This window comes from Oculina patagonica, chromosome 12, assembly GCF_052425735.1.
Source record: "Oculina patagonica isolate OP01 chromosome 12, crgOcupat, whole genome shotgun sequence".
NCBI classification, from domain to species: Eukaryota; Metazoa; Cnidaria; class Anthozoa; order Scleractinia; family Oculinidae; genus Oculina; species Oculina patagonica.
In genome coordinates this window covers 23432691-23453971 of record NC_135769.1, presented here as the reverse complement: position 1 = coordinate 23453971, position 21281 = coordinate 23432691, and the positions used below count along the sequence as shown (strand labels likewise).

General features: G+C 39.0%; 4 protein-coding genes across 4 annotated transcripts in view; 2 read left to right on the top strand and 2 right to left on the bottom strand.

Moving 5' to 3' along the window:
- The window catches only part of LOC144632318 (uncharacterized), a 140679-nt gene extending 137597 nt beyond the window's left edge, over nucleotides 1–3082 (bottom strand). Inside the window, exon 1 of the mRNA XM_078490939.1 lies at nucleotides 363–3082. Within this exon, the coding sequence (XP_078347065.1) occupies nucleotides 1555–2370 (816 nt within the window). The 5' untranslated portion in view covers nucleotides 2371–3082 and the 3' untranslated portion in view covers nucleotides 363–1554. The remainder of the gene's footprint in view (nucleotides 1–362) is intronic.
- Nucleotides 3083–3889: 807 nt separating this feature from the next.
- On the top strand, nucleotides 3890–6300 carry LOC144632317 (uncharacterized). Its single transcript, XM_078490938.1, has 2 exons — nucleotides 3890–3910; nucleotides 5057–6300. Exon 2 carries the CDS (start codon nucleotides 5102–5104, stop codon nucleotides 5918–5920), a length of 819 nt encoding a protein of 272 aa, XP_078347064.1. The 5' UTR covers nucleotides 3890–3910; nucleotides 5057–5101; the 3' UTR covers nucleotides 5921–6300.
- Nucleotides 6301–10799: 4499 nt separating this feature from the next.
- On the top strand, nucleotides 10800–11714 carry LOC144633364 (uncharacterized). Its single transcript, XM_078492242.1, has 2 exons — nucleotides 10800–10995; nucleotides 11037–11714. The coding sequence occupies exons 1-2, from the start codon at nucleotides 10829–10831 to the stop codon at nucleotides 11701–11703; spliced, it is 834 nt and encodes a 277-aa protein (XP_078348368.1). The 5' UTR covers nucleotides 10800–10828; the 3' UTR covers nucleotides 11704–11714.
- A 5799-nt stretch (nucleotides 11715–17513) lies between these two features.
- Nucleotides 17514–19731, bottom strand: LOC144632290 (actin, cytoplasmic-like). The gene is made up of 3 exons (XM_078490911.1): nucleotides 19432–19731; nucleotides 19255–19365; nucleotides 17514–18278 (listed from the first exon to the last, which is right to left on the bottom strand). The coding sequence occupies exons 1-3, from the start codon at nucleotides 19687–19689 to the stop codon at nucleotides 17514–17516; spliced, it is 1134 nt and encodes a 377-aa protein (XP_078347037.1). The 5' UTR covers nucleotides 19690–19731.
- Between the last annotated feature and the right edge of the window lie 1550 nt (nucleotides 19732–21281).

Here is a 21281-nt window from a genome sequence, read left to right as displayed (position 1 = left end):
TGGTTTTGTATAGTATATTAAGCCTAAAATGGATTCCAAAAAGAAAAAAATAAACGGTTACAGACACTCCAGTTTGCAAGTCTTAGCAGACAAACTGATCATATTTAAGTGTGTAAAGCAAGCATGAATGCTTTGAATTGATGAATGGGTAAAGAATGTGCCCACTGAAAATTAATTTATCGAGAACTAGATGAATTCATCTCAAAATACAAGTTCAGCCTGTTAAATTATGTAAATAAATCAGAAGATATCACACAATCTGGTGGAAATGGAATTTTACATTTAAAAAGTGGTATCATCTGAGAGTTTAGAGGTTGTAGCCTGAGTCTTGGTAAGTCTTTTACTTTTCTTATTACAGAAACATTGTAAACTATAGTGGTCTCGCTAATAACACTATATAGACAGGTCTTGCTTATAACAAAATACTCAGAACTATGATAGTCATGAAAACTAAAAATCAATCTATAAATCAAATCATACCATTTTGAGGATTAAATAGGTCTGGAAGGGAAAACACTTTGGCGCTACATAAATGGTAAATAGATCGCCATGCAGTTTTATAAAACAGGAATCATCATGACTTCGAATCTCTTGCAAGAAATACCGTCCGTAGAGTGTGTAATTATTTATAAAACTGCTTCCAACTTCAGAAAAAGATGTAAAAATGTATTTTCTGCACCTTCAACAAAGAATGTGTCGACTGAAAATTATTTAATCGAGAACTAGCTATACAGAGATGGCTTCATCTCAAAATGCAAGTATGGCTTGTTAAATTTTCAAAGTAAAATCCGAAGCCGGATCATATAAATGCCAAAAGTCGTACAGATTACTTAGCAATTAAAACCAGTTGAGTTCTTACTGTCTAGATTTTGTAACAAATGGTAGGAATAGAATTTAAGATTTAAAATGGTATCATCTGAGAGTTTGGAGGTTTTATGAGAATGTAGTCTTTAGCCTCGGCGTCTTTATAAGTCTTTATAGTTCTCATATTACAGAAGCATTGCAAGCTATAGTGGTATAGCTTTTAACACTAATATATATAGACAGGTCTAGCTTATAACATAGTACTATAATAGTCATTTAAACTAAAAATCAACCACTGAAAAAGGTAAATAAACCTTTAGCAGGCGTTATTTCTTCCTATCTCTGTAAATCAAATCATACCATTTTGAGGATTGAATACTGAGGAAGGGAAACACTTTGGCACTACATAAATGATAAATGAATCGCCAGTTTTATAAACAGGAATCACCATGACTTCGAATCTCTTGCCAGAAATACCGTCCGTAGAGCGTGTAATCACTTATAAAACTGCTTCCAATTTAAGAAAAAGATTTTATATTATATTTTCTGCACCTTTGTTACATTTAGTAAAATATAACTGACGTGAAAATTAAATGTTGACGTGCTGCAGTTAATACAAGATAGTCACAAAATATATAATCACAGTTCGCTTCTTATTTACTCTCCTAAATGGGTTGTAAACGATACCAGTTCCACAGAGCACTGCCTTTTTTCTGTTTGTGGCAGTTATACGTTAAAAGTAGCAGCAGTTTATCCATGCTGGAACTCATCCACGGCTCGGAGTATCGGATTCATTTCCATCTCCAAAGTAGATGCGAGCTCTCGCAGCTTCTTTACCGCTTCCGGCTCTTGGTCTCTCTTTCCCTTTCGAGCCGAGTCAATTGCCATCGACGACTTCACCATAGTATAAATGTCGAGTGGAAGGAGTACTACGCTAACCGCAAATAGTCCAATTCGGACGGCGTTAGCTGCTATGCCAATTGACCTCAGCGTTGCTTCAGCTCCCTCGCTTGCGGCTGTGGTTGCTGCCCTTGCACTAGCTTTCGCACTTCTGGCTACATCAACAAGGCTTTTCACCAGGAGACCAACGCTTGCATTGTAAGAGAAACGGTTTTTTAAACTGGCAAATGATTCCTTGGACACTTCGCGATGAAGATCCTCCAAAAGCTTTTGAACAGGTTCCTGAGCCTTGCGATCGGCGTCAATGACCTCCTGTGCAACCGCAAGCTTTGTTTTGAAAATTTTCATTTCCACGATGCTTGAACCTGCGGCAGTCGCGCCACCTCCAGCGCAGATCGCTCCTCCAACGGCAGAAAGAATCGAAGAAATTCCCAAAGTAACAGGAGCGAGACCGAAACCAGTCGCGATTAAAACAAATCCAGCGATGGCAGCAGACGAACCCGACACCTTGGCGATGTTGACATTTTTATGATGCTCCATGAGCTCGTTTGCCAAGTCTCGCAGCGTTTGGACTGTTTCTCGTCGTTTTACGGACCATAGTCGGATACTGGATATTAACTGCCTTGAGGAAGTGACAAGGTCACTTGGGCTATTCCTTTTTGCCATGTTCAAGAGCACCCTTAACTAGTAGTCTTATAACTTAAACTGCTTTGTTTGGTTGGGTTTAGCTTTGCGTAGATTTCTTAATTAGAATACTGTACCCCTTAACTGGTCACGTGTACATGTCACTGGCTTAGTTGTTTGCTCGGCGTGCCCACTGCATTTGTGGTCTAAAGTTTTGTTTTTCGTATATGTTTCAGACTTATCCGGGAAGGCCTAAAAATACAACTATAAACTGCATCGCCCGTTATATGAATTAATGAAATTTTGGTTAGTATAGGTGAACTCCCTACCCCACCAATTCAATCTTGAACCAAACAAAATGGTTGCCAAGGCTTCAACGGCGTTCTCGGCATTTCTGTTGTATATATATAATTTCTTTCTTCCTTCAAGTGTTTATTGAACCCTCGTCAGAACCCGCTGATTGAAAATACTAAAGCGAATGTCGATTAAATTTATACTTCCAAATACTGCTTGACTCTTGTATTTTTAACAAAATTAAGGAATTGTAGCAATCAATAGCTCTTCCTAGAAACCCGTATCTAGTCTACCGTATGTACATCATTAGTGTTTTCTGAGAAATTCGAAAGTTGGCGGATTTCAAGTTGTTTGCGTTGAGGAAAAATAAAGTGAGAAAGATTATATGCAGGAGACAATTTGACGGCACAGCAGTGACCCCAATCACATTTTTAAAAGGTTTCCTTTCAATGCCCAAACAATCAAGCTAAAAGTGATCGGAGTCATGTCACGATAATATGTGGTTGATTTTATGTCCTATTAATAAATCACGTTCCTGATGTTCAGGATAACTTTCAAACTGAAGTAAAACTCAAAGTACTAGTTAATTTTCTCTGGTAAACGTTAAGAAGAAATAATAAACAGAAAATAAACAAGGACAGTTACCAGGTTACGACTTAGTAAGATTAAGATCGACCGATTACAAACGACAAAACTTGAAACAAAAATGGCCACCTTTTCCAAGAAGAACCGTCCATGACATAGCCCCTTTAAGTCGCAGTTAAACTAATTAATTTCCGTAATTAAGTCTTCAGCTGGTCGAGCACAAGTCGTTCAAGGTGTAGCTTTTCGTGATAAACGAACTCGCTACTACGGCAATGAAGACAGTGCGCATTTGCCTTCATAAGAAATAGGTTTCCAAGAATCCATAATGATTTTTTTATCAGACAAAAAGGATTAAATTCCACGACTGTTACCCCAACAACTTCTGGCCAATAGGAACCTTGCTCGTGCAAACATAAAGACTGATTCTGCGAAATGCAAGTCAGTGGAGTCCGGTCGTTGCTTTGCAGAGCACAAGTTGTTCAAGGTGTAGCTCTTCGTGGTAAATGAACTCGCTACTCAATGAAGACAGCGCATTTGCTTCCATAAAACATAAGGTTTCCAAGAATCCATTATTTATTATCGGACAAATGAGATTTAATTTCACGACTGTCACCCCACCAGCTCCTAGCCAATAGGAACCTTGATCACGGTGCAAGCAAAAAGACTGATTCTGCGAAAGGCAAGTCGGTGCCTCGGTTGAGTCGTCATTGTTTTGTCGTTAGGGAAAACAAATTGCCATTCTCACCATGGTGGAGCAAAGCAAGCTTTTAAAACAAGCCGAGCAGCTTAATATAAAATGGATAAGAGATAAGAGAACTATAGTCGTTAGTCTTAAAGTATCTGATAAACCCAAAGGGAACTTCAATTTAATTTTTGAACAATAAAAATGGTTGCCAAGGTTTCAACGGCGTTCTCGGTATTTCTGTTGCATATTATTACTCAGTTTTCCCCCCTTTTTTTTTTTTTTTTTTTTTTCTTTTTTTTTAAAAAAAAAAATTTTCCCATTTTTTTTTAAAATTTTGAACAAAACAAGCGGAGATTGCGCAGTACGGACTGGAAATCATCTTGAGTAAGTTTACTGAACCCTTGTCAGAACCCGCAGATTGAAAATGCTGAAGCAATGTCAATTGACTGAATTTCGACTTAATATTGCTCAACTCTAGTATTCTAACAACATTAAGAAAATGTAGCAATCAATAGTTCTTCCCAAAAACCCGTATCTAGTCTACCGTATGAACAACATTAGTGTTTTCCAAGAAATGTGAAAGTTGGCGGATTTCAAGCTGTTTGCCGTGAGGAAAAATAAAGTGAAAAAGATCATTTGCAGTAGACAATTTGACGGCACAGCAGTGAACCAAATCGCCTTTTAAAAGGTTTCCTTTCAATGCCCAAACAATCAAGCTAAAAAGTGTTCGGTATCAACTTTGAAAGAGCTATTCCTGAATTAAAAAAGTACTTTCACTTTGAAGGAAACCTCAAAATAATAGTTTTCTCTAGTAGAAAAATACTAAAGAAGAAATAATAAACCGAAAACGAGGATGGTATGACTGCGTAAGATAAAGATCGATAGTAACCTTGGTCATGCAAAAATTGACTGATTTTACTGTTTTGTCGTGCACAAGTTCAAAGTATAGCTTTTAGTGGTAAATGAACTCGGTACTAAGTGAAGACACGGCGCAATTAATTGCTTCCATAAATCATAAGGTTTCCAAGAATCCATAATTTATTATTAGACAAATAAGATTTAATTTCACGACGTCGACTGTCACCCCACCAGCTCCTAGCCAATAGGAACCTTGATCACAGTGCAAACAAAAAGACTGATTCTGCGAAAGGCAAGTCGGTGGAGTCGTCGTTGTTTTGTCGTTAGGGAAAACAAATTGCCAGTCTCACCATGGTAGAGCAAAGCAAGCTTTTAAAACAAGCCGAGCAGCTTAAGGCTATGATGCACGACTGGATTCCAAAACGAAAAAATACCGTGCACACTTTGCGAGTCTTAGCAGACAAACTAATGGTCCATCATAACAATGTGTGTATTGCGAAGGTGGCAGGAAGTTCTACCGCGGTCGCGGGATTTGTTCTCGCCGCAGTCGGTTTTGGGCTTTCATTTGTTACGTTTGGAACCTCTCTTATACTCGCTGGGGTCGGCGTGGGGGTGGGGGCCGCTGGAGGAGTAACAAACGCTGGATCTATGATCGCAGAGGCCCGCATTCAGCGAGATACTTTTGACGCCGCTCAAAAAATCATTGACGACGACCGAGAAGCCCATGAAGGGATTAAAAAACTCTTGAAGGAATTTGGAAACGAAGCACAGAAAAGTACTCTTTCTAATGGAGTAAAGGCGGGCCTTACCAGCGCTTTCATTGTGAAGAACTGTGTGGAAACCGGCTTGAAAGTTGGAGCCAGGGTTGCTAGCACTGCTGCCAGTGAAGGAGGCGAGGCTTTGTTCCGAGGTCTCAGTGTAGCAGGCAGAGTCTTTCACATTGGCGGCTTCGCGTTCAGTGCCGTACTGTTACCAGTCGACATTTACACTTTGGTGACTAACTCCATGGAAATTGATGCATCCCGGAAAGGTAAGAAGGATAAAGAGCCCAAAGCAGTGAAGAAGCTGAAAGAGCTTGCCGATGAATTGGAAAAGAATATGCCCAATGAGAATGACTTTATTCGAGAACTAGATGACTTCATCTTAAACGCAACCATGAATTCTACTTAAATTTTAATAAGGCCTGTTTAATGTTATAAGTACATACATACGAAGAGATCCTACAAATGCCATAGTCGTAGAAATAACATCACAAACTTGGCAATCAAAACAAGTTGCGTTTTTTACATGTTTAGATTTTGTAACAAAAGGTAGGAATAGACTTTAAGTTTTGTACGATTGCATCATCTCCGAGCTTAGAGATTGTCTGACAATGTAGCTCCTAGTCTTGGACAGCCTGCATGCTTTTCGTATTACAGAATCGTTGCAGGCCAGACTGATCTTCTAGTGTTGTGTTAGTTTCATCATCCCAGATCTGACCGTAGCGGTTCCAGTATATTTCCGGGAAACGCGGCGAAGGGTCAATAGACATACAAACTGAATGATTAAATGACTGAATGAATGAACACCTTATTTTTAAAATTGCATGCAATATAGTTATAATGTGCGCAGTATTCAAATAATTAGTTTTGCGAGTTTTATTACAACTAGAAACTAGAAAATTAAACTCAACGTTAGACTTGATTGCATTTATCTACTGGCACTGGACATTGCTGAGTTTTTGAATCAGGCAATAAGTATGAAGTTTCATTAAAGATCATTAAAGGTTTGCGTTCCATCATTGTTCTTTTTTATACTAAAAGTTTTCACACACTTCGCTTGTCTTGTTGACTCTTTCGTCTGTTTTGTAACTTCAAAACCAAAATTTCGTCCAATAAAATAAGTCATCGAAAATTTATAACTAGCAAATACCACTATGTCGGTTTTTTTTCTTTTTTAGGGCTCATTAGAGAAACGAAAGTGTAGGAATCCTAATTATTTCAAGCAGTGCGTATAGATTGCCCTGTATTGCATTGCGCATCGTTACTGCGCAGAATTTTACTCGTGATTAGCGCGTGTACCTAAGCAAAATGGCGGCTTTTTTCTATGCCACTTAGTCCGCGAAAGAAGTAAATTGTCGCTCTCTGGTAAACGAGTATGGTGACCTATCATTTTTTCCTCATATTTTGGCTGTGACGATCAAATTCTTTCTGTAAAATGAAAACAGATCAATTTCTAAGTTTGAAAAATAAATTATCACTGAAATCGTGTACTTTGCCAGTACTTGCAGAGAAATTATGGAATTATGTGGAATATACAAGGTATTTCTGCTCCTAAACCAGTATGGTGACCCCACTTTTTTATTTCAACCAGTAGACAAAGTTTGGTTGAAAATCTATGTTCAGTTCTATTTCTGAGCAGTGACCTTAAATCCTCGAATTAGTGCCTCCCCTTGGCCAAAATTTAAAATAAGCCCTCCTCCTCGAAAAAGCGTCCTCTCCCCTCCCCTCTCCTCATCCCTTTTTTATGGACGAGTCAAAGACAACAAAGGATGTACAGTCAAATCCCTCTATAACGGACACCGTCGGGACCACCATTTGGTGTCCGTAATAGAGGAAGTCAGTAGTATACGAGAGTTATTTTCAGTATTTCTTATTTGCCAGGACTTCAACATCCTGTCCGTAACAATGGGGTGTCCGTAATAACTGTATAGTGCTGGTCATGTTTAATCGTTCCCGTCCGGCCTGATGAGCACGAGGAAGAAATCAAAATTGATATTTAATGTGCCGCTAATAAAACTTAAGGATCAGCTTTGTATATTAATGCACAATTTGTGTTGTTGTTTACGTACAAATGCTAGTACAAAAAAACAATCATATTTGGCCATTATTTGTCAAAAATTAAATAAGCAGCTACCCTTGATTAAGCGCCCCCGCTCCCTTCGATTAAGCGCCCATATCGTCAATTAAATTTGAGATAAGCGCCCAGGCGGTAACTCGAGGATTAACGGTATCTGCCCGGTCCAAATATGAAGAAGTAACTGGGGAGGCAAAGGGCCGCTCCGTAAGTATACCAAAAGAATTCATTTAACTTGTCTAGCAAGTGAATTTAACTTTAATACGAAAAAAGTAAATTCCAAATGCTGGAAGAACGGGGTCAGGGAACCAAAAAATTGCACGCACACTAAACGATGGCCCACGATACACTGAAGCTAATGAATATGGAAAACGTAACCTGAAATATACAGGACAAAATTTACAGGTCAAAAAAAAAGGCATTAACATATTCGAACTAAAGGAGACAAAGGAAAAAGAAATAGCCGCAACAGTAACCACGGTCAACGTTTAAACACTTTTTATGGACTTACAAATAGTGTCTTTCCTGCAAAAAAAATCTCTGGCACCCAGGGTTAAGAAAATTGCACCTAGTCCAAAACGTTTAGAAGGTCTAAGCCATTCAACCAATTTTTCCACGTCCCCCCCCCCCCCCCCGAAAAAGTACTGCTGCATTGGTTCTGAAAGCAGGAGGGAATAGAAAGTCGAAGATAAAGAACAACAGTTTGATCTAAACGAAGTTATGTTAGGAAAACGCGGGAAAATGTGTTGCGCGGTGTTCACTGTGTAGGCTGAATGAAACCGAGTATAAAAAAGAGCGACAGAGAACTTTCTTACCGTAATATTTCTCGCACGATGTCCTCAAAAGTCACCTATATTCCGTGAAATTGTAGATAACGAAAGGGGTGTACAATGAGACCCGGAATAATTGCAAATGATATTCCTTGTGCACGTCCAGTTTGCTAGTTTCTGTTGTTTGCGGATGAATCTTCGGCCATCAACATCAAGAATACAATAACTTTAGCAATGAATGTGTAAAAACGAAGCTAAACACTGCATGAATCAAGTCCGCTGAAGAAAGATACAGGAACTTGATGCAAGGTAACACAGGTCGTACTGAATTGCTGAGCCCGATTTTATGACAGAAAATTTCATGATGTTTATAAACTTAAGCGCAGTTTCGATAGATTCTGTGTCGGCAAGTTTAGATCTTTCTGTAACTTAAGCAATATACTTTGCCCCTTTCAGTCGCTTTAACTGTGACTTGTAGTACATTTAAGCTTACGCTAACATGTCAGCTCATTGTTTTGTTCCCCTAAGTTGGTCATTTGCTACTGATGGATTTACCGATTATCTGGCCGTAAGTTGATTTTCTTTGGCCGTCAATAAAGTCGAATTCTAATCCCTTGCCGTGAGAGTTTATTTCGTATTGCTGTGAGTTTATTCCGACTTTCAGTCTTACATTTTCTCTGCGGAAGAAATTCATACAGTATAAGTGACGTTTTTCGAAGTGCTAAACGACGACAAAGCAAAAAGCTCGAACAAAATAAATTTATTTAAACTAAACTTGCTCTGAAAAACATGTTTACCCCATCTAGCTCGAGCGCCAGGTGAAAAATACAAAATGACTCATATTTTTTAAAGTAGTTCAAACAGCTTTTTTTGCTTTAGTGTAGTCCACTTTTACACTGAATAACTACACTGAATAGAGATGATTTACAGTACGTTTAAATTTGTTTAAACTGTGCATACGGTAAGAAATAATAGATAAGTTTTAAATTTGCGTACGTAACTGAGCAACCCTTTTCAGTACGCCGATGTTAAGACAAATACAGGAAAGAAAAGTGAGACGGGAATATGCCTGCTATTTTCTATTCTTAGGCCCCGTCCACACTGACCCGGGTAAACTTGAAAACGGAGAAATTTGAAAACGCCGCGTAAAATGTTTCCCGTCCACATTAACCCGGGTAAATTTGAAAACGATACGCTTCATTAGTAAGTAAAAGTAAAAGTAAAAGTAAAGTCTTTATTTAACGAGGGAAGCACTAAAATAACATAAAAATTACTAACAAACCAGTGGCCCTCTAAAATTATTTACAATAAAATATAAAAATACACTATTTCACGCTCCAAGTCCAAACGCTCATTGGTGAGCGTTTTTGAAAAGCTCCGTTTTCGGTGACCGAAAACGCCGTTTCAGTGTGGACGGTTGGCCTAACCGGAGAAAAAAAGATGCGTTTTCAAATTTACCCGGGTCAGTGGGGACGGGGCCTTAGAAAGCAGACAATAAACTCTTAATTAATTTTTAGGCCATGCCGAGTTGTATTAAAGCAAAACGATAAGAGGATCGTAAAACTATTTTCTATAAGGAGAGAATAAACTCTTATTTACTTTTTTGGCCATTAGTTGTTCTGCCTCGAGATAAAGATGGATTTATATTTGTCTTGCACTATGGGCCAGCTTATTATTTATCAAAATGAAAACTTGTAACTCCAGCAAAAATTAAATAAATTAAAGGGAAGCTCCACTTTTAGGCTTGCCTAAATCTATAAATTAGTTTCCTCTGATAAAAAAATCGTAAAGAAAAAATATAAACAGAAATAAACGAGGATAGTTACAACTAGTACCGTACGATTAAGATGGAACGATTACAAACGACAAACCTAGCTTGAAAAAAACGGCCACCTTTCCAATATGCGCCGTCCGTGACATAGCCCCTTTAAAACGCAGTTAAACTTATTTTCCGTGACGACAAGTCTCCAGTCGGTCGAGCACAAGTCGTTTTCGTGGTAAATGAACTCGCTACTCAATGAAAACAGAGCGCATTTGCCTCCATAAAAACTAAGTTTCCAAGAATCAAAATTTTTTATTGGACAAATAAGATTTAATTTCACGACTGTCATCCCACGAGCTTCTGACCAATAGGAACCTTGCTCGTGCAAACATAAAGACTGATTTTGCAGAAGTCAAGTCGGTGGAGTCGTCGTTGTTTTGTAGCACAAGTCGTTCAAGGTATAGCTTTCCGTGGTAAATGAACTCGCTACTCAATAAAGACAGTGCATTTGCTTCCATAAACATAAGGTTTCCAAGAATCCATAATTAATTATCGGACAAATAAGATTTTAATTTCACGACTGCCACATCACCAGCTTTTGACCAATAGGAACCTTGATCATGTAAATATTGTCTTACAGACTGATTCTGCGAAAGGCAAGTCGGTTGAGTCGTCCTTGTCGTAAAGGAAAAGCAAATTGCCGGTCTCGCCATGGTACAAATAATAATGATGGTGGAGCAGCAAAGCACTAAAGGCAAGCTTTCAAAACAAGCCGAGCAGCTGAAGGCTATGATGCACGACTGGATTCCAAAACGAAAAAATAGCGTGCACACTTTGCGAGTCTTAGCAGACAAACTAATGGAACATCATAACAAAGTGGGGGAGAAGAAAAAAAAAAAAACCCCTGGTCCCTCCAAAGTTGTATCGCAAACGTGGCAGGAAGTTCTTTCGCAGTCGCGGGATTCGTTCTTTACGCAGTTGGTTTTGGGCTTTCATTTGCTACGTTTGGAACCTCTCTTATAATATCTGGAATCGGCTTGGGAGTGGGGGCCGCTGGAGGAGTAACAAGTGCTGGATCTATGTTCGTGGAGGATTGGATCCGGGAAGATACGTTCGACGCCGCTCAAAAAATCCTCGACAACGACCGAGTAGCCCATGAAGCGATTGAAAAACTCTATATGGAATTTGGAAACGAAGCACAGAATAGCCAAATAAAAAATGGATTAAAGGCGGGCCTTACCAGTGTCTTCGTCGTGAAAAGCTGTGTGGAAACCGGGTTTAAATGTGGAGCCAGGATTGCTAGTACAGCTGTCAGCGAAGGAGGCGAAGCTTTGTTTCGAGGTCTCAGTGTAGCAGGCAAGGTCGTGCACATTGGCGGCTTCGCGCTCAGTGCCGTTCTGTTACCCGTCGACATTTACACTTTGGTGACTAACTCCATGGAAATTGATGCATCCCGAAAAGGTCAGAAGAGAAAGCCCAAAGCAGTGAAGAAGCTGAGAGAGCTTGCCGATGAATTGGAAAAGAATATGCCTAATGAGAATGATTTTATTCGAGAACTAGATGACTACATCTCTAAGGCCTGTTAAATTTATATGTTAATCGGGTGTTGCGTTAGTTTCATCATCCTAAATCACCGTAGCGGGTCCAATATATTTCCGGGAAACGCGGTGAAGCGTCAGTAATCATACAAACTGAATGATTAATGACTGAATGAATTGCAAGCCATGCTATAATCATTGTTCTGAATATCTTTGATAGGGAAGACGTACCCTAATTAAATTTATAAACTATAAAAAAATATATAAAAATAGTAATCTTGAGTATCAGCGAAGTATTCAAATAATTATGTAACTTTTACAATTCCCCAGTAACTAGAAAATTAGAACTCAAGGTTAGACTCGATTGCATTAATCATTGCTGAGTTTTTGAATCGTTCAATCATGAAGTTCCTCTAAGAATTGCGTTCGGTCATTCACCGTGACTCATTATATAGAACGTTTTTACACTTTGCATGTATTGTTAATCTGCGTTGAAACTTTTAAAGGTTATTTTTGTCCAGTAATTGAAAAAAAATTCGAAATATATAGCTATCAAATGTCACTGTCAGAAGTCCACATAGCTGCAGCTATGTCACGGGGATTTCGCAGATTTTTGGTCTAAACTGTTCTGAAATTAGTAGTTGGCAACTTCACTCATAAAAAAACATTACCTTTGAACATCTAAAAGAAGATATAACCTTAATTTGCGAATAGAAATCAAGCCACGGCTATAAATATCACTTTTTTGGAGGCACGCGGAAACGACTTGAAAAAGAAAGCCTTACATTTTTAAGTTGCAATCCGTTTCCATCCGAGTCATCCGCAGCCAAAGATGCTCGTTAATAGTTTCATTGCTATTTATATCAATTAGTAATAAAATGGACTATTTTTTCAGGTTTCCTGCGACACAAATATAAATTTTGGCTGTTAAAACTTCTGGTTAAATCCGTGACATGGTCCCTTTAAGCCGCCCCCCCCCCCCCCCCGGAGCTTTTTTTCTTTTCAAGAACTCAATAGAGAGGCGGAAGTGTAGGAAAAGTGTGTACAAAAGTCTGTTGTCCGAGCCAACTGGCCCATACAGCCGGAGCGTATGCCGGTTTCTGTAGCATTAAGCGACTACGAGTATTGCTACTCCCCCCTAGATGAGATGCTAGTCCATAGCAGGGTTACCCTTCAGCGGTACCCATTTGAACACCTGGGTGAAGAAAGGCACTGTGAGAGTTAAGTGTCTCCCCCAAGGACACAACGCAGCGCCCGGCCAGGGTTCGGACCCGGGCCGTTCGACTAGGAGTCGAGCGCGCTAACCATCAGGCTACCGAGTCTCCCTAAGCAGTGTGTATAGATTAGCGTCACCCCTCGTATAAGCACCCCCCCCCCCCAACTATCGGCCAAAATTTAAAATAAGCAGCTCCCCTTCTCGAATAAGCACCCCTCCTCTTTTTTATGGAGGAGTACTAAGGCTACGTTTACACGGGACCGGTCCGGAACCGTTCCGAACCGAACCTGTTTACATGGAACCATTTGGAACCGATCCAGGTGTTTACACGGGACCGTTCTGGAACCGGACCGGAACGGATCCATAACTGGACCTGCAAAATAACAGGTCCAGTTTTGGATCCGTTTCGGACCGGTTCCAGAACGGTCCCGTGTAAACAGAAGGCCTATCCGGTACGAAAATCGGACCGGTTCCGTTCTGGATCGGTCCCGTGTAAACGTAGCCTAAGACAACAAAGGTACAGTGTTGGTCGTGTTTAATATTTCTCGTCCGGTCTGATGAGCACAATGAAGAAATAAAAATTGATGTTAAATGTGATCACTTTCGCCGAACGAGTTAACTGCGTGTGTAGTATTTATTTGATTTGCACATTTATACCATACTTGTTTCAGTTTGTGAATACTTCAAGTTTGGAAAAATTTGTGCGAGTACAAACTGCTCCGCTATTAAAACTTTAGGATCAGCTTTGTATATTTTAAAATGCACAATTTATGTTGTTGTTTACGCACAAATGCTATCACCAAAAAAATCGTATCGTGCCACAATTTGGAAGAAAAAAAACAAAATAAGCGCCTCCTCTCGATTAAGCAGTTTCCCCCACAGGCAGCCCAAGCTGCTATTTTAGCAGTGTAACCTAAATAACGATAACTCGCCGAAAACGCGTTGGATCGAACTGAGAAGCTGGCAAACAGCAAAGAATGAAACAAAGAATCGGGGTAAGTCAATTTTATTCACAAAATATACGATTTTTTTTTTTACTTTTAAAGCAAAACCGTTGCGTTCCCATACAAACCCTTATATAAATCTTTGTAACACAACACCGCTCATAAGCAAGAGTCACGTTTAAAGGTAATCTGATAGAGAGCTTGGGCTCCCTGTATTTCCCCTATATTTTAATAGTCGAAACTCCTTGTTTTTTGTATTTCTTGGAGCTCCGTTTGAGCAAAATGGAGATGCACAAACAGGCATTTTGACAGACAAAATCCACTACAAAGAAACCATGAGTTTCGAGTATTTAAATTGGCAATTTAGGGGTAATTTGACAAGCGATTTTTTTTAGGTTTATTTTTGACCCAGGGATTTTTTTGGGTATGTCAGAAGACTTAGGGATTTTTTTGGGTCCTGAGTTTTGCCTCCATTCGATCATCCCCGTCATTTACAAGCCGGAGTACCCCCCTGGGGGTAGGGGTAGGAGGGCAAAAAACCCAACAAGATCTGCTACCTGACCCGACAAATTACTGGAATACTTGTAATGATTTCGTGGGAGAAGTGCAAATTGACCTGTTTAAATTCTGCTTGTTATTAGCTAACCTTAATATCTACATGTAAGCTTAAGCCCTAACTTAACATAAATTGTCTTGTTGTGGTACTAGGCGAATATAGAAATAGAATTTTAACTCAGCTGAAATTTCACGTGAAAACAAAAAGTTGATAAACTTTTAGAGCTGCTTAGGCCAGAATAGCCAGTTGGGCTTGTTGATGAGCCAGCTTAGTGTTTTCTTAGCTATGCTAAGAAAGGGGAGAATATGTAAGCTTTCATGGAATTAATCACAGTGCTTTCAACAGCACCTGTCGGAGAGCAATGTAAGAGTCTTAAGACACCTCATTTAATAGGGAAATCATGAATTTTAGCCAGTGATTCACCCCAAAACACCCACCAAAGCTCATTCATGTGCCAGGTCTTATTGATAGCACTATTTATGCCTTCAGTAGGTCAAAGGATTTTTTGGGGTCTGAACATATCCCCCAACACAGTCCCTGGCCCAGGCAAAAATTGGAAAAATACATTTCTTTTTTATGCATCTGCAGATTGTTCTGAACAATTTAAGCTAATTTAAAATTATAAACATCCATTTGATGCCAATGATCATCAACAAATCTTATGTCCTTTTTGCCTTTTTCAGGATTAACACGAGTAGCAGAATTTCCACAGAGTTGCAGACACAGCAAGAGATAAATGAACAATCGGATTATTATATTATTTTCTTCATTGCATGTAAAAATGTACTGTGTGTAGAATACAATTTATTTATAAGGACAGTTGTAATTTTAAAGTTAATGAAATAAAGCCAGATAAGGTACAATCATGTACATAAAAAATCATCCTGCTACCTAAACATTTAATTCCCAGTGCGCACGCTGCAAAGAACAGTAATTATGATAATGAGATACACATTTCATCATCTCTTAATGTATGGTAAAATGGCATGGTAAAATTTTTGCCAAGCAATCTATACTAACAAACAGTATTTATGCCTCTCCAGAATTTTTGCTAAGTTTACATGTAATTAAGCAAAGGGGAAAGGGATTCATATAAAGGAAAAAGGTCTTATCGTTTTGGGGGACCCTATTTTGCAGAGTGACAGAATGTCAATATTTTGCTTGCCACTACATTTTACTCCACTTTGCTAACAGGAAGCTGTTATTTTTAGTGTTAGGCAATAATAAAAGACTGTCATCGTCACCATTCCATCATATAGGGGCACCGTTTGGGGGAGGGGGGAAGCTACATGCAAAACTTTCCAATTGTATGCTATGTACAGCTGTAACATACCAGTTATGATGGGGGTATGGATATGTTCTAGAGCAACCCTTTCTTTGTTCTTGTTTAACTTTGAGAGTTGCGAGTATATCTTTAGAAGGTTATGCATAGACTACTAATGATATTTTTGATTGATCAACTTTTTAACTCTTATTTGGTGCTGTTGTCCATGGTGAAAGGGATACATATCATATATAAAGAAAATAACATGAATAAAAAAATCAGTCTAAAAAATTATCAAGGAGAAATAACTGAGGAGCTCCGCTTTTAGGCTTGCCTAAATCTATATATTATTAATAAATCCGAAGAGATCATACAAATGCCATAGTCGTAAATGACATCACAAACTTGGCAATCAAAACAAGTTGCGTTTTTTAAAACGTCTAGATTATGTAACAAAAGGTAGGAACAGACTGTAAGGTTTGTACGATTGCATCATCTCGGGAGTTAAAAGATTGTTTGAAAATGTAGTCCCTAGTCTTGGACAGCCTGCATACATTTCGTATTACAGAATCATTGCAGGCCAGACTGATCATCTAGTGTTGTGTTAGTTTCATCACCCTAAATCACCGTAGCGGCTCCAATATATTTCCGGGAAACGCGGCGAAGCATCAACTGTATTAAATGCATGAATGAATGATCCAAAAGAAAGACGTACCCTTATTAAATTTATAAACATTAGAAAGAATATATAGTATAGTAACTATAAAAAAATAGTTATCTTGAATATTAACGCATCATTCAAATTATGATGTGAGTTTTACATAGCTCCAGCTCAAATCATCCAGGGGATTTTTCTTTTCAAGGGCTCAAGGGAGAGGCGGAAGTGTAGGGATCCTAATTATTTCAAGCAGTTTCTAGAGATTACCGTAAATCCTTTGAATTAGCACCCCTCCTTCGAATACGCGCCTCTCTCATCAGCCAAAATTTAAAAAATCTCCTTCGAATAAGCGTTTCTTCCCTCCCCTCTCCCCTCTTTTTAGGACTACCAAGACAAAAAATGATGTATAGTGTTGGCCATGTTTAATTTTTCTCGTCCGGTCTGATGAGTACGAGGAAGAAATCGAAATTGATATTTAATATGTGATCACCTTCGGATATTGCATTTTTAGCTTTGTGATTGGTTTACTGAATCCCGGTTATCGGCCAATATACCTTTGTTTGACCTTATATGGGAAACGAGTGCAAACAAGAGCGACTGAACGAAGAAGAAAAAGGAGCAAATAATTTACGGGAAGACCAGAAAACTGACACAATTTCATTCAGTGTTCGTCGTAAAATTAAGCTCAGCTCTTCAGCTAAATTTGTTACCTTCCAATTTTGATCTTGCCCTTTTATACAAAAAGGGCAAGAATTAAACATCGCGCCACATATTTTCTCGCCTCATCATTCTATCACTTCGTTTACATCAAAATGAAATGTCCAGTCGATTTATACTTGAGAAGAATTTACTTAAAACAATTATTCCGTTCGCCCTTGTTGGAAACGAGTGGTTATCAAACATCTCGTTCCATCGAGACAATTTTATTTACAGAAACTGAAAAAGGTTTTGCGGTTAAACGAATTTCATATAGAACTTACACCCGCTTTCAATGTTCCGTGTCTAGCGGCTTTCTATCGACGTCCATCTTTCGACGAAGAAGAAGAAGAAGAAGAAGAAGAAGAATCGACGTGTAAAACAAACAAGAAGGATCGAAATCCGCCAATCATGCACGACCTTCTGAATTTGTAGGCTCATTTGCATGAAACCAACACCGGGATGCATCGGTTTTGATTGGCTCATTTGAAACAGCACGTCGAAAGACGATGTCGAAGTCTAACTTAGAAGCATTTGCGGTGAACAATTGAAGGACCAGCTTCGTCGTATTCTTGTTTGGAAATCCACATCTGTTGGAAGATGGACAGCGAGGCCAAGATCGATCCTCCAATCCATACAGAGTATTTACGCTCAGGAGGAGCAATGATCTTGATCTCCATCGTGGGTGGAGCTAGAGCAGTGATTTCTTTCTGCATTCTGTCAGCGATTCCTGGGAACATGGTAGAGCCACCAGACAACACTGTGTTGGCGTACACGTCCTTACGGATATCCACGTCGCACTTCATGATGGAATTGTATGTGGTCTCGTGGATGCCAGAAGATTCCATTCCAAGGAAAGCAGGCTGGAACATCGCTTCGGGGCATCTGAAGCGCTCGTTGCCAATGGTGATAACCTGACCGTCGGGAAGCTCGTAACTCTTCTCCATGCTGGACGTTGAGGCAGCAGTCTGCATTTCTTGCTCGAAGTCAAGAGCCACATAGCACAGCTTCTCTTTGATGTCACGCACGATCTCGCGCTCGGCTGTTGTTGTGAAGGAGTAGCCTCGCTCTGTCAGAATCTTCATGAGGTAGCCTGTCAAGTCCCTGCCGGCCAAGTCAAGACGGATGATGTCATAGGGAAGTGCGTAACCCTCGTAGATAGGAACTGCGTGACTGACACCATCACCGCTGTCAAAGACGATACCAGTTGTACGACCAGAGGCGTAGAGAGACAACACAGCCTGTCTAATGACGTACATAGCCGGAGTATTGAAAGTCTCGAACATAATCTGGTGAAAAAGAGACGAAAGCGTGGTCTCATAATGACGCGTATTTCAGCTGCCTCGTTACTTCTCACTTTTTATATCGATTTTATATATCTAACGCGCGGAACGAGTAACGCGTAGCCCGCTTCACTCTCCTCTGAGTTCCTGGCCCTTTTTTTGCAGTACATTTTTGAAATTAGCTTTATTGTGTTGTTTAAATGATACTGAAATATTTCATGCGAATAAAAACGATGGTGTTCGTCTGGTGTTGGACGGGATGCTAGTCAGAATACCTCGCTTTTGTCGTCTAAACTTCATCAACAACGAACAAGTCTTTTTTTCATTTTTGTTTAGTGAACAAAAACGATATTAATACATATGTTTCATTCGTCTGATTTTAGTTAAAAAAGAAAGCAGATTTTCTTTCGATTATGGAGGTTCAGCCAAAAATTAACACTTCAAGCTAAACGCAAAGTTTTTACAAAATTGAGAGCAAATCATAAACTATAGAAACAGTTTTCAAGTTTTATCCGTTATGTTTCAAAACTAAACCAAACGGAAGAATTAAATTTCTGACCAACCGGCAACATTTTTAACCATATAAGGAATACAGCAAAAAAAATATTTTGCATTTGCGATTCCCTCCTGGAAAGCGTTTTGTATCCAGAAGAAAAACAACGCCAAGTTATGCTTACAATGATAACTGATAAGCAATAAAATAATGTTAAACAATTAATGTTGGGTAGCGTCTTAAGTGTGGTTTTTAGGTTTCGCGGAGTCCTACGGAAGATTCAAACAATTAGATTTCCAGACATTTCGACTTACAGGAAACAAAAAGTAGTTAATTTTTCGTTAAACCAGGACAATAAAATTGTAACTTTCCCTTGCAAAGCAGTGAAAATAGTAATTTGGAAAAAAAGACATAAGTCGAAGTCTTGAAACAAAGTAAATTTATGCTTTATTTATGCTTTATGGGGTAAGCCGTAAGAAAAACTTATACCTGGGTCATCTTTTCTCTGTTAGCTTGTGGGTTGGTTGGAGGCTCCGTCAGCAGAACTGGGTGTTCCTTTGGTGCTACACGGAGTTCGTTGTAGAAAGTGTGATGCCAGATCTGAAATTAAGGAAAATATCTGTCAGATTACGTCAAAAATGTCGTTATTTTTTCGGTAGGAAGTACCTTCTCCATGTCATCCCAGTTGGTGACGATGCCGCGTTCGATGGGATATTTCAGAGTCAGAATACCTCGCTTGCTCTGAGCTTCATCGCCGACGACGTACGAGTCTTTCTGACCCATACCAACAATCACATTCTGATGTCTTGGACGACCAACGATGGAGGAAAACACTGCACGAGGAGCATCGTCTCCGGCAAAACCGGCCTTGCACATACCGGAGCCATTGTCAATAACCACGGCAGCAACCTTGTCATCGGTCATTTTTCGGCTAATGTGTGGTCAGCTTAAATGAAACAGCTTTCACTTTCTTACTTTTCTTACTATATCGTCTGACTAACAAGAACAAACTGCATCAATCACAATGGGTTTGTGTGGCTTAATGCAGGTCGAATTCTGTGCACATGCGCCATAAAACACTTTCAGTCTCTTTCTTAAAATATTAATTTTTCTTACAGATTTCAATACGTTGATGGATTTCTGTATTCTCATTACCTGTCTACTTCACAATGTATTGATATGATAATGAGAAGTTGTATGTTGGTCAAGTCTGGGACCAGCTGCTGTGAGTCCTTAAGTAAACTAAAGCGGGACTTGTGTTATGACTGTTTAAAATAGAAACGACTCGGCAGTCTTTCTACATATTTTTTCCTTTGCTGGTAAATTCAACGTTTAAAAACCATGGTCAATGTTTTGATTTTTAACTCCTGCCATTATGCCATTAAAAACCTTTCTGGACACAAAACCACTGAAATTTTCGCTTTTGAGCCTATCCTTATTTTCCGCATTGTACGTGTTTATATATCTTGTCACCGTATATCTTTATATAGCTTGTATTAGTTAAACATTAACCCACACTGTATTATCCAAATTCAAATTTTAGAGCCGTTATTTTCCTTAGATTATAGAACTGGTCCTGAAACAGACTAGCTCTTGCCCTCCTGAAGTTGTACCAGCCTTGCAATCAATCTGGTTTGCTATCCTTAATGCTTCGGGTTTATTTCATTATGGTTTAGAAATGCCCAGCGATGCCAAATATTATTTTGGTTTTCTAGTTGACGAAATATCTGCACTTCGGCATACCATAAAATCGCTCTGCATGTTCTCGACACTTAGAAAGACTTTGGCTCAACCCGGAAGAAAGAAATATTGAAACAGAAAACCTCGGGCAAACGAATGACTGTGCCAGGCTCTTCTCGGCTCGCTTCCCTCGCCGATCGGATGTGGAACCTGCTCGCAGGCTATATTTAACCTAATGGGAGTATTCCATGCTTGTTTTGAAATGACAAGCTATTCTTAAAATAATTTTGGTTTTCAAGTGGACGAATTTTCCGAGCTTGTGCGTACCATAAAATCGCTACGTTCTCGACACGAATGAAGTAAATTCGACTAATAAATTCCCGGCAATCAGAAATATTTACCGAATTTCCACCGAAAACAGCACGCAAAGCTTATGAGAGTATTTGATGCTTGTTTAGAAATGCCAAGCGATTCTAAAAATTGCTTTTCTTTCTCGAAAACAAAAATTTTAATTTTATTGTTTTCCCAAATTTGTAATTTTTGTGTTTCTATTAATGAAAATTATCTTCAATGCAATTAGTTTTACCTTTTTATGGTTTTTAAGCACAGTTTTATTGATTTTGAGTACTTTAAAGTCATTTTTGGTGGTTTTCTGGCGTTTTGGAAAAATTTTGAAATCCAAGATGGAGGCTGTTTTGACATCATGATGTAATTGTCACGTGATTTTACGTCATCATCCTACGTGACGTATACCAAAAGATAGATGTTCGGACATACTATACATCCTTTAAGTTTCATTGTGAATGCTTAAATATTCTAGAAGTTACATGGGGTCC